The 16559-nt window shown below is 37.0% G+C and overlaps 1 protein-coding gene and 1 long non-coding RNA gene across 3 annotated transcripts in view; one reads left to right on the plus strand and one right to left on the minus strand.

The window, feature by feature from the left end:
- The first annotated feature begins 19 nt into the window (after positions 1-19).
- LOC108366681 (uncharacterized) lies at positions 20-15863 on the plus strand. Its single transcript, XR_001848142.1, has 4 exons — positions 20-296; positions 7534-7535; positions 11323-11327; positions 15854-15863. It is a non-coding gene; the product is annotated as an uncharacterized LOC108366681 (long non-coding RNA).
- Positions 1506-16559, minus strand: part of Ntan1 (N-terminal amidohydrolase 1) — a 102732-nt gene continuing 87678 nt past the window's right edge. The window contains exons 3-8 of one of the 2 annotated variants that reach the window (XM_017621135.1): positions 5823-6273; positions 5365-5547; positions 4678-4886; positions 4411-4572; positions 4216-4329; positions 1506-1626 (exon numbers count right to left, since the gene is read on the minus strand). In XM_017621135.1, coding sequence (XP_017476624.1) covers positions 1615-1626; positions 4216-4329; positions 4411-4572; positions 4678-4886; positions 5365-5547; positions 5823-6075 — 933 coding nt within the window. In that variant the 5' untranslated portion in view covers positions 6076-6273 and the 3' untranslated portion in view covers positions 1506-1614. Of the gene's footprint in view, positions 1627-3315; positions 4330-4410; positions 4573-4677; positions 4887-5364; positions 5548-5822; positions 6274-16559 lie in introns of those variants that run through there. The other variant, XM_017621132.1, reaches the window with a different exon arrangement.

Consider the following 16559-nt stretch of genomic DNA (forward strand, 5'->3'; position numbering starts at 1 on the left):
TGTTGTTTGACAGCTATGTTCTCATTTCGCAGAATTCTTCAGAATAGCAACATCGTTTATTTTGGAGGCAAATACAAATTTCTTTCGTTTCTTGCGTCTTTTTCTCTCTTTATGCAGATTTTCTAATTTTCTCAAACTTTTAAGAGCCTGCAAGGCTTGAACCTTCTTGTTTGGCGACATTTTACAAATGAAAAAGTATGCTGTCAAATGCCCAGTCAACATAACTCTATCTCGCTTGCGAGAGAAAAAAGCAGAACGCATGCGAGATTTTCAAGCATGTGAAGACGGCCGGTTGGGTTAGCCTGTAAGCAAAAACAAACTGCGATGTAAGCAAAAGCAAATGATTTCAGGTCTCCTTTCGCATTTGCTGGAATTCTCTTCACTCAGAAATGGCTAGATGAACTTAGGGAAAAGGCACACAGAAGGCTTAAAGCGCAGTTAGTCAACGACGTAGCGTAAACGTAGGTTGACGTACGTAGCAGCATATCAAACTTACTGTTGATTGAGAGAGATAGAAGCAACGGCAACGTCACCGCCATGCGGTGTTGAGTTTTCGGTTACACGCGAATCCCATAAGGTAGATCGTGTCTGCGTCAACCTACGTCTACGTTACGTCGTTGACTGTTTGAGCTTTTACACGTTTGGAATACTTTTTGGCTTTTGAATAGAGTTGCCAACTATTTAAAAAGTCGGATTTAAATTAATCATACAAAAGTTATGTAATATATTTTATAATTGGTATGAAAAGAATGCATTTTAAGAAAAATTTTGTTTAAAAGTATGAAACTAACCGGAAATGAAAACTTTTTGAGGAAGGTAGAAAGTTTTTGATTAAAAATTGTATAGTTATGAAAAACCATCGATAGTGGGGAAAAACCAGCGCCCTAGCAAGTTTTCTAACACTATGGTAGATTACTTAAAACTCTTTAAAAAAAAAAATCATATAGGCATTTCAACCAAAATCTCATTACATACATATATTTTTTATCATGAGTTTCTTTATTGTTCTTCAGTTTTTAATCCATATATGTACATATGTATGCACGTATGTATGTATGTATAATATACTTAGTCAAGTCCATTTTAATTGATCCATTGTAATTATTGTGTAATTCATATCATGGTATGTACGTTTGCTCATATTTTCCTTGTTCATATACAGTTTGTGTGCTGTGTATGTGTGAATATATTTTAGTGTACATTTATTTAAAATTAAATCCATCATCATTTTATTTATTACAACGGTCATTTTATTTAATAGTGGTAATATGCATAAACTTTAAATAATTGAATGCTTACGTTTAGTGCATAAATAAAATTTAATAATAAATTTAAATTGCAATAAATTCCTGCGTACAAACGCATCCATACATACATACATGTGCATGTATGTATGTATGTGTATATATATTTAATCGCATAATTATAATAATTGCAATGCAATTGTTTACTCAGCCATTACATGTCATGTACATACATTTCACAAAATATTTTACTAAATTCAATAAATTTTATTAAAACTTTTTTTTTTAGTTTTTAAAAATTCTTCAAAGGCCTGTTTAATGAACGCACGAACGTACATAGCTAAAAAAGTTGATTTACAGTTGTTTTGTCTCAATCATTAACCTAGAATAAGAAATAAAATGAAAATATAGAAGAGATAGTCGTATATAGAGCAGAAATATGCAAAGAAGAAGAAGAAGAGAAGAAATATGCAATTAAACTCAGTTTGAAAGGCTATTTACAAAAGGATCTCAAAAAAGTGATATGGACAGAAAAAATGCGTACATTGTATTTAACAGCCTAAAGCGTTTCAAATATTTATATTTGTATGTACTCATGTACATATATGCAAGTGGGTAAAAGTGTATAAGAACGCAACAGCAAGGCAAGACTTACAATTCTAAATTCACATAAATGTACTTGTAACATAATGTATGTATGTATGTATAGTAATTATCTAAATTTGTTTTAATGCTCTCTGCCCTCAAGCGAATCTGAATATCACCAAGATGTTTTTATTAATTTAATTTGTATGCATGTATTTTTACACATGCACAATTACTTTAAATTTATACTAAGAATTAAAAACTTTTTTTTTAAATTGTTATTTATTTATCATTTAGATGAACGTATTAGACTGGAATATAATTTTTGAAATGCAAAATGTCACTATTAATTAAGCGAAACTAAAAAGAGTTCTAGAGCGCTAGGCGCAACTTTATTTATTTTTTTTTTATAATTGCGACGACAGTTAAGTAATTAAAAAAAAATATGAAGTTTATTGTAGTAATTTAAGTGTGCAACATTATTTTGCTAACTCGGAATTAAAAAAAGCCAGGTAAAACTAAAACCATATAGAAAAAAATGCCCCATAGATATATTGTTTTTTTCTCACGTCAAATTCCCAGGCGCGCTGAGCGGTGCGAAACAAGCTACTTTTTGAACAGCTGGGAAACACACAGAAAATGGGAAAAATAATTGGAAAACTACGATTCCTATAGATTTTTGTACCGGCTATCTGCTGGTGTTATTCGTTTTCCAAAACTTTCCCATTTTCACGTTGAAAATTCGAAAGGAAGATTGATTTGTAATTTTTCTCAATGATGACCACTTTTTAATTTTTAATATTGTTTTAAGACATCTCCATCGAAAGGTCAGGTCTTTTAACATAGAAATCAATAGGGCTGTTCAGCATCTAGTGCATATGCTCCTGCATTTGCATTTTCGTTGCATTTGAAAATTCGCAACAATAAAATCCACACGGTTGGCATGGCAGCAAGCATAAAATTTGCAAATGCAATTCCAAGACCATTTCCATAACATGCTGAACAGCCCTATCAATAAAAAAGGGATTTTTTTTTGTTTTTTTTTCCGGGTTATAAAGCGTTTAGAATTTTATGTCACAGGTGCCAATCGGACTGTCAATTTCTCTGAAACTAAGAGCCCAAAAAATCCAATACGAAATTCGTGATTTCCAAAGTTCAAGCCTCAAAAACTTTATTTTCCATTTAGAATTTTCTAAAACTTATTTGAAATTTGTAATGAGCGAACTTAACAGCCAATAAATACAAAATTTCATGAAGTCAGGAAATTTTTAAATTCCTGGACGCCATATTGTTTGAATTTTCGAAAATTAGTTGAGTTTAGATTTGTTAAGACACACCTTATTAGGCCATGAGGGTCAGAGAAGCCTAGTATCAACAAACAATTTTTTTTTTTAGTAGTATGAGAAAGAGAGATCTATAAAAAATAAATGCGGTATTTTAGTAAAAGAAAACTACATATATAGTTATGCATTTTAAGCTGCACCTCAACTTTTTTTTTGAAATGTCAGTTAGGCTAATCTGGCCCTCAAGGCCGGAAATTGTCTGCAGCTAAATATGGAATAAGTCATATTAATTCTATTAAATTGAAATAAAAATCGCTGCCATTCTTTTGGCCATATACACCAATTGAATTTAGGTTTTCCGCCTAAAGAAGCAGATGTTGAGGTGTTTTGACCTTCAGATTCTCAGAAATTTCTATGGAGGCCCCTTCTAAAAGTGGTGAGTGATGGGGAACTTGGTGATCATATCACCTTCAGTAAATCCGCACTTTGCAAAATCTAAATCCGAGCTAGCGATATGCTTTTATTACCATTTTTTCTCCCGCAAAATTAAAGCTCATAGAAAAGTGTTTAGGTTTATCTAAATCACACAGTTATGCACATTCACGCATTCGTAATTGATTTCGGTAGTATCATATTTAGAAAAATTTGTTTGATTTTCATATAATGATCATATATGATTTTCATATGATAAGCTCTCATTTTCTAAAACATACAACTTTTATTTATGCATGGGTGGGCATATATATACTCCGGTAGCTGCCTTTTTCCAACGATATAATTCAAATAAAACAATAAGAATCTACATGCAACAAAAAGAAAAAAATCGGTACATGATTCTACACTAAATTAACTGGATTAAGCACACAAGTAAAGAAAAAAAAAATGTTAAGCCATAAAAGAAAACAGGCATAAAAAATTAACACTTGAAATTTACATATGTATGAGTACAAAAGTGGAGCTGATACAAAGTCAATGCAGCAACAGTTCAAAAAAAAAAAAAACTTGTAAAATAAAACGCAGCTTATAATAACACTAAGTGTATTTCGCTTTAAGCAAATACGCAAATATGCGAGCACGTATTGTATTTGTAATTAATATCTAACCAAAGTCCAACAGCCCGTAGTCTCATCGCGCCGAAAGTAGCGTGGTCGATTGTCCCGGAAAACCGTAATTGCGGGAAATTGATTATCCTGTATGAATTTTATAGTGGCGCGTATCTGTGGGTGTTAAAGAGTTTGAAATTTTTTTATATTAAAGCGATAAATATTATTTTTTAGCATCTCTTCCAACACTCTTACCTGCATAGTGAAATGCGGCGGCTCGACATCTGGACTCGTCGACAAATGTTGCAATAGGAATTCATCTGTTTGCGAGAGCCACAAATCAGCGCCACGTAACGGATCATAGTTAAAGGGGCCGATGCGTAACATGCCCAGCGATGAGTCGTATATGTCCAGTACCTGCAAAAGAGAGAAGTTATATGTAAGAATATGGTGAGTAGAATGTGGTGAGTAGAATAGCCTGCGAAAAAAACAAATTTAATTTTCACAAAAAACAAAACTAACCGTTTGTGCACCCATAAAATTTCGTGCATCACGCAATTGCCTATCCGGTCCTCGGTCTGGGAATGTTGCTGGGAATATTTCCCCGGTTTTTATATTGACGCCAACCCCATAAATTATCGGATAGTTTATGTCGCCGCGCAGTATAGTATTCAGCTCACCGACGCAGGCTTGAGTTAGATCGATCTCGAGATGATGTTTGTGGAATGATTCTGAAATATTGAGACAATTATTATTTACTTACATACATATGTACATATGTGTATGTATTAAAGGGTTTTCAGTTAAGGAGAGATGTGAGTTAAAAAAAAATTTTTTTCCGTTTTAATCAAAATCGTTAGAGCCTTATACATATACATTAGACTGCATCACCAAAAAAATTTCATTTTTGTATTTACAAAAATTTACTTAAAACAATTACAAAAATGCTTAATTTCTATAGAAAAAGAGTTGACTTGGGTCACCCGCCAACTGATTAAAAAAGATGCGCTGGAAAAAATATCCTAATTTTCCTTATTTCGATAACTTACTAAATATTTATCTGGGTTTCAATGCTTTAAAGTTTATATTAGTATTTTCCCGCTTAAGCCAGTGGAAACCTTTTATTTGCCTCATACAGCAATGTCCTCTACATACTATTATTATTAAGAGTATATAAACACACTTGCCACAAAAATTCAATTTACTTACGCATTATGCTATAGAAAACGTCTTCGCCATATCCTTGCGGATCTCGGTAGCCACCAATTAATTGTAACTCAATACGTCCTTCCGGATAACCTAAGGCCAACTCTTGAACGCGTGCGACCATTGTGCAAACAGCTTCATCCACACCGGTGCCATCAAAGTGGGCCAAAGCTACAGCGCCTGAACCTATGCAACGGCAGCGACGACAAAGAACACATAAAATACATGTAAGTAAAAAATACTTATTAAGGATCAACGGCAAATAAACATAACCAATACTTTTGTTACATGAATGGCTAGTATGAAAAGAAAATCATCGTACGTCTTTGGTAAAACGAAGCCAATTTGAACAAAGGCAACAAATGCCGTCTAAGACAAGTTAGCTTACACGACCAATATTCATATAAAAACTATATATGTATATGCACAATGTGCATTTATTGTTGTTGCGCTTTACATACCTGAATGCCTGACCATAACTATGATGCACGTTGTGGCATCATCGGCGCCAATAATGTTGATGTTCTTGTCGTGCGGCGCAGCTGCGGCCATTTCACGTTGGCCCACATAGAGTAGTCCCACGGGACCAACGGATTTTGTCGGTATGGATAGTAGTTGTTGGGCATAATCTCTGTATACAGGGTGTTGCAGGAATAGACTGTTTGTGTCCATAGGACAATCGTCCTGCAAAACACCATTCAATACCAGCACCATTTTGTGGTTTTTGTTTTTGTTTTTGTTTTTGTTTTTGATTTTCTTTAATAACTATAAATAATTCTTCAAAGCGACTTTGTTGCTTTTGAGATAGTCGTATTTTCGTTGTTGCACGAGTAAACGTATGAGTGGTAGGTATGTGAGAGAGAGTAGCTCCGTATTTTATTTTTAATTAAATTCAGCTAAAAGGTATTAAATCTGTGGGCGAGATAAAAAGAAATTCGAAATTAATTAAAATAACATTCAGTTTTCATTAGATAGCTGTAAAAGTTTTTGAAATACTATTACATATGTATGTACAGTCAATAGAGCCACTATATGTAAGTGTACTTGGAAAAAATTCCACACAAGATACAAATGGTACCATGATGTTCAGAAAACGATTTAAATCAAAATAAGGAAATTTTGTTTCTCTCAATTGGACAGGAAATATTTTTAAAATGAATCAATTACCGCACAAATGTAGTATATGGTCGTAGTTTGTTGAAACTTAACACCTACAACGATCACTTCACAGTGATTTCTAAAATGAAATAGTTTTTTTTTGTACCGGTTTACAATTATGAAAAAAAGCGGAGTGATCACGGTCATATCTTTTATTATGGTCATTTCAACTATATGAAAGCTAGTGTTAAGTGAGTTTCCAGCTGAAGTGTATGCGGCCATTGTGGTGCCGTGGTGCAACAAATGCTGCTGGTCCCTTGCTATATGCCAAGTCTAGCCAGATCTAGAAATGAACCTGCTACCTCGAACTAACTATGGATCCCGATGAGTATGAGAAATTTACAACACAAGACTATTTCAGCATGCGTAGGTCAGATAAGAAATGGGCTGGTCTCTGCACTGATATGACTGTCGGGCAGACTCTTATGCGTAGAATGAAAAAATCAACTGGACGTGGTATCAACAAGGAAAATGTATTGGCGAGATGGCTGCTCGGGATGCTAGTCGCCTATGAAGTAATCGAGGTCTTCGAATCATTCTGCGGAGTAAGAGGAGGCTGCCGTGGCAATGCGTGTTCAAATTCGGCCATCATCGAAATCTCTTTAGACACATCAGAGGACTTAAATAGGGCTGGAGATTTGTTAGTTGATGAATTCGAACCAATAAGTCACAATATTCAAGAAATAGATGAAGAAAGAGAACATATGTATCCAAGCATGATTTTCAAATTCCAGTCAGACAATAACCGCCAAAAGAAGACAATTGAATACGAACACAATTTATATATTTCCATTTGAGTATATTCTTTAATTATGTGTAAAAGTATTGAAACTTTTTAGAAACTTCCTTATTTAGGAAACAAGTATTTCATACTTCGCGAATAACCAATTTTTAATTATTAATCTTAATTCTTATTGCTTAAAAATACTTGTTTAATAAATTGTTAAATTCGTTTTTGTGCTTCATACATTTAAAAAACGGCGGGACCACTCCGCTTTTTACGAAATCGATAAGCCGTACTAAAAATTCGATTTTGTCGAAATTTGTAACCGGTACAAAAAAGCGACTTTATTTTGAAATTACCATAGTAAAGAAATTGATGGCAACACTCCGATTTTTACGAAACTAGTAACAGGTTCTAAAATTTAGGATTTTTCCGGTACCGGTACAAAAACCAATTAAACAGAGAGGTACAGAGCAACCGATTTCATTTTCGAAATAACAAACATGACAACCGGTCCTAAACCCCGGGTTTTTCGAAATTGGTAGCTGGCAAATAATGGAAGCATCCATCTTGTCGTTATGCGCGAAAGAAAAGGGAGGAAGAAACGACAAGCCATATTGACCACAGAGATCAACGAGAAAAAGAAAATAGTCCTTTAAAATTAGCCAACATTGAAGATTTCCGATAAAATAAGTAAGTACTTATAATATCTGACTATATAACATCCGATGGTGCCTTCGAGAAGTACTGCCCTTACAATGCCATTCGTTCCAATTACGCTCTTAAAACAAGTAATATTCTACAGCGATATTTCAAAACACCACCTTATAAAAACTCGAAACTATATTGGCAGACGCTGAGACAATCTTTTGACAGGCAAAATTAGCGTCGCGTTATGGCCAAACAATGTGAGACATTTGTAGACATAAATTTGCCAACTCTACCTACTACACTACACAGCCAAGATTAATATTTGGTTTGCGTTTAAGTACTTTTCAATTTACATTCTCCATCGAGTGCTTTTTTGGACTGCCGCGCGAAATTGGCACCGGCAAAGTGCTACCGCGAACAGGCCATGGAAGGCAAGTGGTGCAGGATACCACTGATGATGAAGAGGCAAACCCGCAATACACAGCACTTATGTACATTCATATCTTACAGTAAATTTATTTCCATATATATATTACGTGCAAAAACAATACCCAGCAGGAAAAGTGGCATGCAGGCAAGAAAAAGATGGAACTATGTATGTATTTGAGATTAGACGATTTCAAAAGAAAATGAGATACTTAAAAATTGGCTACTTAGTATATATTTTATCATCTAAATCCCTGATCTTTTTCGGAAACTGAAGCCCTGCTGTGGATAAGCGGTAACTAGTAGTCGCAGTACTGAATACACAGATCCGCGGACTTTCTGCAGGGTATTAATTTTTTTCCAGCATAGGTATGGTGACCATCCGCACTGTATTGTACGGGACAGTCCTCCTTTTTTCAACAATTGTTTTTGTAATATATTTGTTTTTTTTTTTATATACCGGACACCAAATGTTCTGTTTTTCTTTTAAAGTACTGTAATTGTCTGTATCCTGTCATTGGCTATTTGTTAGGTACTCCCATGAATACGGCAGAAGTTTCAGAGATGAGAAATAGGAAGAAACAACTAAGCACTTCTTCTCTAGTTGCTCAGCATTAGCGAAGAGTAGAATAGGCACTTCTTTAGTTCTCTTATGGAACTATCCGGTGTAGGAATAAAACCAATCCTACGCTTCAGAAAAGCCTGAAAATGGTTCTATGGAAAGTAGTCGCTGTGGTTCCGGTGATTTACAGAGGTACCAGAATGGATCTGCAAGGTCTAATGAAATTGTCATTTGAACTGACGTATATGGATTCCAAAAACAACAACAAATTACAAACAGATTGCAGTTTTTGCTGTCCAAAGTGCCTTTTTTAAGAGAGAATTTATTCTTTAGGTGAAACTACGCCAAAAAGATATTGCTGATTGTATGAAGAGTATCTCAACAACAATCCAAAGAAGAAAGCTACCATGAGAATGTTGTAAAAGTAAAGAAGTTCTCAAAGTTAGGAAGGAAAGTGGATCCGGAAGTGGATTTCGGATGGGAAAATAATGCGCTGAATACCATTCGCCCTTCAAAAGTTGTTGGATATTTTCAACATGCTTTCATGCCAAGGAACATTTGAAAAAAATTTTGCTGGGTAAAAATCCCTAAAAATATCCTACAATATATGTATGTACATAGATCGAAGAATATATGCCAAATGAATATGCTGTTTTACGTGTAATAAATATAGTATCGTTGAAGAAGGTCTTATAATCTGTTAGCTTTTATGGAAAAATAAATATGGTCACCTTAACCAGAGGCATCTAGCGAAATAAGAATATGTTTGTATGTATGTATGTTAAGTGAGTGCCTTGCGTGGAAAATTTGTGGCTCGCTGATGCACATGTTTGATAATAATTTCTTGTTGTTGCTGCCCATAGTCGCACTGCTGATGCTGCTTCTGATTCGTACTGTAAACCTTATAAAAAATATACCCAAGTAGTTGGGTACATATGTTGCTTTTGGTGGTCATATCGTAAATTTGTTATGTCTTCATATTAAAAATTTGTCATTGCAATGTACATACATACATACATTTGTTTACTGCTGCTGCTGCCCACGAACTGCTGGGCTACTCAACAAATACATATATGTGCATAAGTACCTTAGGCATTGCTGGTCCTGTTTTCCTTCAGCTTCCAAGTGTCCATTTGCTTGGCTGAATTATGCCAAATTGAAAATGTGTGCGCCGAAGGCGATGTAAAAGATGGTGTGAAAATTTATGTTTTACACGTCGTTGAAATTAAAATTGAATTTATTGTTATGTGACACACGTATGTACGTATGTATGTATGTAGTTGGTATTGTGAGTAGCCTTCAGTAAAAAGACCAACTAGCAATAAATATTCTAGTACATTACATTTGGTGCAATGCTGGTGCAGAGGATGACTAGATCATCCGTTTTCAGCCTATTTTGATGTCCAAATGACAAAATTTACATCGCTTTACAATAGATGCTCTTCTTTTCATGACGACCCAGGACAAACTTTTTAAGGGCCAGGTTAGGTTGGGTTGGGCGGCAGTCCTAAGTGGGACTCACTTAGACTCAGCGTCCATTGTGATACCGCATTAAGTTTTTAATTATCCCCATTCCCTTGTAAACCACTTGGTGCTTAGCAAAACAGTGCATAGACTTCTAACGTAGACCGCTTTGAGGTCAGCGAGATCGTTGAAGAAATAGCTCCCAAGAGCTTTTGCTCTCCGTTTTGATAGAGCCGGGCAATGCTCCAGAATATGTGGGATGGTTTCCTCTCAGACAATGTCCGCTGAGAACTCTAGTCACTATGTGAATGTCTTGCCCCTTAGATTAAGTAGAGACTTGGTGCGTTGAGCGTCGATTCCGTTCGTCATTTTTCATTTCGTTTCTGTCACATATCGCTCATTTGCGGCCACACACCGACGGAAGAGAAGGACAAGCCGTCACAAGATATTTTTATGAGCGTTTGGGATGTTTCCACCGTCAGTATACCAAAATCATGGTTGGTAATTTTAGTGGAAGGCTGGGCAAGCTCGGAAAATTCAGCCTTCACCACGAATCATCCGATAACGGGCTGTGGCTGATCGACTTTGTCGCGACCCGAAACATGATAGTCTGCAACACATCAAGCTACGTGGCTGTACCCATCTCCCTTGCAGTGCGGCAAGCTTAAGATGCTAACCGTCAGAAAAAACGTCCGACAATTTGACCAGAAAATCGATCGATGTCCAGAGCGCGGACAAGACGAACCGGGGCCACGAGTCGAGGATGATGAAATCGATTTACCACCACACCCCTCCCGGCGTAGATGCTTCTTGGAGCTCCTTACCGAAGAGGGGGCAGCTCTTTTTATGAAACACGCCAGAGAAGACACTGAGGAGCATAGTACCAGCACAGCACCGGTATCAGGCACTGGTCGCAACACAGACACCACTCCGCAAGCAGGCAATGCTACAATAGTCGGAATCGGTCCAAGAGCAGGCACCGTTCAAAGAGCCGAAGTTACTCAAGATGAAGGCATCACTCCGGTAGCAGGCACCGAAAGAGGTAACTGGGAGGGCATCGCAGGTTCTCTAGCAAATCATCTAAGTCGGATGAATCCGGGTGACAGACTCAGAATCGGTGTCCAAGAGCAGACACCATTCAAAGAGCCGGAGTTACTCAAGGCGAAGGCATCACTCCGGCAGCAGGCACCGAAAGCGGTCACTGGGAGGGCATCGCTGGTTCTCCGGCAAATCATCTACGTCGGATGAATCCGGGTGACAGACTCAGAGGAAGAAGCAGCGCTGGTACATACCTCCTTCACTACCCATATCGGGTCAGCCGGGCGCTCTTTACGACTATTGTCGAGCTGGTTTCGGCGGCTCCGGAGTCAAGTGGTACCTTCGCTACCTGCAGCAGTGGAGGACCCCAAGCTCGGATCATGGCAGCAATTCAAGAGAGAGGCGCCTGAGAACGAGGATCGTAAGCGGGTAACAGCAGAAGCACCAAAGACCCGCGTCCGCCGATTTGCGGAGAGGTGGGGAACTAACAGGCATAAACCCAGGTGAAGTATCAACATCGAAACGTATCAGTAACCAAATTACGCCACCGTAACCGTAACGTATCAGTAACCAAATTATGCCTTCTAGCAAGCGTCAGCGGGAGCAATCCAGGAACCTGGGTGGAACTGTCGACCCGGGACAGGCGGGGGAGCCACTCAGCAGTCCAGCTACTCGAAGGCCCTAAAGGCCATTCGCGTGGATGTGCTGCTATGTGCTGCCCTGAGATCGGAAAACCTAGCCAGGCTCCAGGACGTCATTATCGAAGAGGTATGCAATGAGTGAGCGCATCTGTTGGTGTTCTGTGTGGTTTACTTCCCATCACATGGCGATCTGTTATTTCTCAGCTTGAAAAGGTTGGCCACATTCCTTAATTGTGGCAATATCATAGTACTATGAATATATGAAGCATAAGATGAATAAACAACAAAAACCAATTTCAACGGTACCAAGAGTTGAGAGTTGGAAGAGAGGAAGGAGAGTTCGTTCCGAGGAGCGCTGAGAAATCAGCCGTGCTGGCTGAGGGTATTCATACCTCCGTGTGGAAGGTGATATGCTGCGGCACCGAAGACAACGTGCTCAGGCTCAATCTGGTGACTGATGAGGAGTTGTACGTCAGCATTACGAGGGTTGGATTCAACGCCAACTACCGGTTTAGCTTTGTCACGGAAATGACAGGTACAAAGAAGTCGGAGTGGCAAGACCTGCAAGTCGATGCGGGCTTACCCGCTGACCAGTCACCAGACCAGCCTTTGTAAAATATACATAATTGTGCTTCAAATCCATACTCCTTAGCTAAGACTGCAGCCGCTCTAGCTTCTAACTCTAGATAAATACCGTTGAAAATCTTTCTTCCAACTCCTTCCAAGCAATACGAATAAGATTTCAATTTGAAGACAAAAAAATGTTCTACCTTGATTGCAGACAACATCGTTGGAAAAAGTTCAGTTTAGCGAAAAAATTTGACAGCTCAATCAACTTTGCATTGCAATATTATATTCCTACGGCAATACCAACCTTACCAAAAAGGAGTACTGCTTCTTAAGCCTCATCTGCTGCAGTTTTGCTTAACACCCACATCTCCTACCATTTCAGCGATTCGTGCTTAGGTAGCGCTCTGGGCTATGATGTCGTGTTACAAAAAATAAAAGAAAAGTAATGCAAGAAGCAAACGATTGTACAATCGTTTCCATTACCCCAACACACATCTCTGCCATATGCGGTGAACAGTTTTGGTCGCATGTCATCAATTTATGGCACACGGTACCCGAGCATGCACAAAGCTTTTATCCTCAGGCTCAATTGCTAGTCACAGCATAAGCTCGAATTCTCGGCTGCTTAGCTAAGCGTAGCCTATGAATTTGCCTAACGTTAACAATATGGAGCACAAAATATCGCGTATAGATAGATGTACGGAGGGGCAAACGTACGGAGGGGCGAACGAACGGACGGATAGCGATCGAATAATGGGTGCAGTGTGAGCAAAATACTAGTCCATTCTTCTTCACAATGCTCTAGTGATACATACATACATACATATGTAAAAATGTATATACATATGTGCAACAATATGTGCCACAGAGCTGCGGTCAATTGTTGAGGTGACATTTTTATTAAATTATTGAAGAAAATTGTTGACATGTGTTCTTAATTGTTATTAACTGTACGATTGTTGCTCATTCACTTGCTATCAGAGTGACATATATATTTATGTATGTATGTATGTATTTTTCGGCGTTGTTTTCTGCAGTCGATGATTCTTTTCTCACATTAGGGGTATTCTCGAAGTCTTGCACAAAGCACGGATTGTATGAAATGCAAAAATACTATTCCAAATTTGCATCAGTACGAGAGCTCCTCCCCATTTCCAAATGGTAGCATGCATAGGTAGCAAGTAGCGAAATTTTTTATGAAAAACAATAACAAGTTACAGCAAAAGAAAAAAAAAAAATGAGCGAAATGAGAGAAATATGTAGCAATTCCAACAACTTTGTTTTTTTTGCAAAATATATACATAGGTTTCGAAATGTTGTTTCCCATGTATTCTGTTCTTGTGTGTTTGCAAGTTATGCAATCCGTGCAGTCCGTGCTACGTGCCACGGCTTTGCAATATTTCGAGAATACCCCTATTGCGTTTATGTTGGCCCTCGATTGACACTTTCATTCATTGATTGTGACAAACGAATGCTCAAGCAATTGCTGGCGTTATTGTCCAACTGACATGCTGCGAGGCGCTAATTGGTGATCCAATGTGTGCGGAATTGTAATTTTATTAGTGTTTAGGTGTTCACCGCGCCATCACCATCCTACGTGATGTAGAAAAACTCTTTTTTTAATGATCGACGCTGTTTTTTTCTATAAGTAGTTTCATGACACATTTTGAACAGATTTTGTCGTACCAATAGCCAGCGGGCCATTGTGGGGCCCACGAAGTGTTTCCTTCTATGCTACTAATGCCTATTTTCAAATCATTCCTAGTAAAGGGCATTCACATAGAGAAAACTCTAAAGCTATTAAGGAGGATATTTAATTAATTGTTCTAGAGTCTCAGCTAAGTAGTACTTTGGTCACAAGCCAAAGAGAATACATCAGCCAGTAAAATTGGAAGCGATAGGCCTTTCGTGCTCAAACTATTTTTTAATTTTTATAAGTATGCGATCAGAATTTTAGGCATCCAGTTTCTCTTTTTCAACTCAATAAACTTGCATACAAATTTCCGACTTTGTATTCAGATTTTTTAGAAAAATACTAAGCAGTTTTATAGTTTGATTTTTGGCAATTTTTTTTTAGCGGAAGCTGTTGCTAATTTTCTCCATACAAAAAATAATTGTCGAATATACTTTGCATGGAAGAACCTGCGTGAAAAAAATTGCCAAAAATCAATGCGATTTTCTAGCAACTTTAAACCTGCAATTTGTTAACACGATTCCCACTTACTATTTTTTTGTGTGCCAAAATGCAAAAAATGTACCAAAATAGGTTTAAGCTATAGATTAAATTATTCAAATGTTATACAAATACATATTGATCATATATGTATGTAGTTAATAAACCAATTTTCCGTGTGTTAATGTTTATGTTTTTAGCTCAAGAATGAACTATATTTTTATAAAAAATTATTGAAAATAAACTAGAATAAAAAAGCGTTTTTTACATTACGAAAAATTCACTGTGGCAATACTTTTGTTCGTCACTGTATGTACATTACAATAATAACAACACCAAAAAATGCAAAGCAGCGCATACGAGCTTCAGATATGAACTAGCAAAAATTTAAAAATCAATATCTACTGCATACAGCGCTACAATTTCATAACCAGCTCTTTCATGAGCTGGATTGTTCTTTTTTGTTCCAAATAGGTGGTCAACTCTTTTATTATATCGCTAGCTTAGAAAGAAAAGTTGCTAAGTCGCATTTTAAAAATTTTACAGGAGAGGAAAAAACCTTCCTATAGCCATTTTCTTTAACTATTTCGCAAGACTTTGAATCAAACATTTTGCGCGTTTAAAGCAAAGCAAAACTCCATAAGAATCAGAAGGATTCGATATTTATTAAAAGATGTCGTATTATTTTCGCCTTCTCGGATTTGTGGTGCTTCTTTTGGACTTAGCAAATTTTCCTTTTATTGCTTATGAAGAGGAAAAAATAAAACAAGTACCTTTATAATATTCGAAACGATGCGTTTTCAATTTCTCTAGCCTCCTATATCAAAATATGAATTTTCATAAAAAGTGGACTTAGCAACTTTTCACTCTAAGCTAGCGATATGGTGCTAAGTTAATAGCCCTAAAAACGGGTCATAAATATAAAAAGAGAGCTATAGGAACGCGGTCCGTTACTACAAGTAATTTTCAAGCATAAAACAAAACCGACGTTAATTCTCATACAAAAGTTTAAGAGTATCGTTAATTTTTTCCTGATCCAATGATCGGATATAAACCAAATTTGTATGGGACAACCTCGGATGTAGAATTATAAAAATCGGTTAAAGTGGTCCAAAGTTATGCGGTATTGATAACCTCCTCTTTTAGTGAAGTCGGTTAAAAATTTTCTTATTTATATGCATCCTAGTCAGGGGTCCTCGGGTGCGCTTTTAAACCCAATATAACTAACGTCTCTCTTGGCAAATACGGCAACAAGGATCATCGGTAAGCAAATCATTCCTTCCGTCAAAAATTCCTTCTCTCCACTATTGATCGGCCATAACTATATATGTACTTCAAAAGCGTCTACTTAAACAATTCTTTATTATTGCCTTCTCTTTAAAAATACTTGAAAATTGCATATGACAAGTGCAATTGAATTATTTACTTTGCCACAGCGTTAAATTGATTGAAATCAAATCGAGTTAAAGTTCAGTCGAAGGCAAAATGAAAATGATAAAAGAAAAACAAAGCAAAACAAATGAAGAGGAATACTACTTATTTAAAAGAAATGTATGTAAGTAAGTAGGCATTTTTAGGAGGCAAACAGACAGCATAGAGGTTGCAGGTTGGCACCACGAATAAAATCAACTACTTAGCAATTTTCTGCACGTTCGCCTCTTGGCAGATGTGGCGGATTGTGATTGCAGCGCTACGGGACGTGCAGAGCGCGCTATAATACGCTGACGATGTGGCGGCGTACGAGTAAAGGTAGGCTGGAATGAAGGCAACATAGTGCATATATACATACAT

Source organism: Rhagoletis zephyria, unplaced genomic scaffold, assembly GCF_001687245.7.
Source record: "Rhagoletis zephyria isolate East Lansing unplaced genomic scaffold, Rhagoletis_zephyria_1.1 Rzeph_scaffold_00040, whole genome shotgun sequence".
NCBI lineage: Eukaryota > Metazoa > Arthropoda > Insecta > Diptera > Tephritidae > Rhagoletis > Rhagoletis zephyria.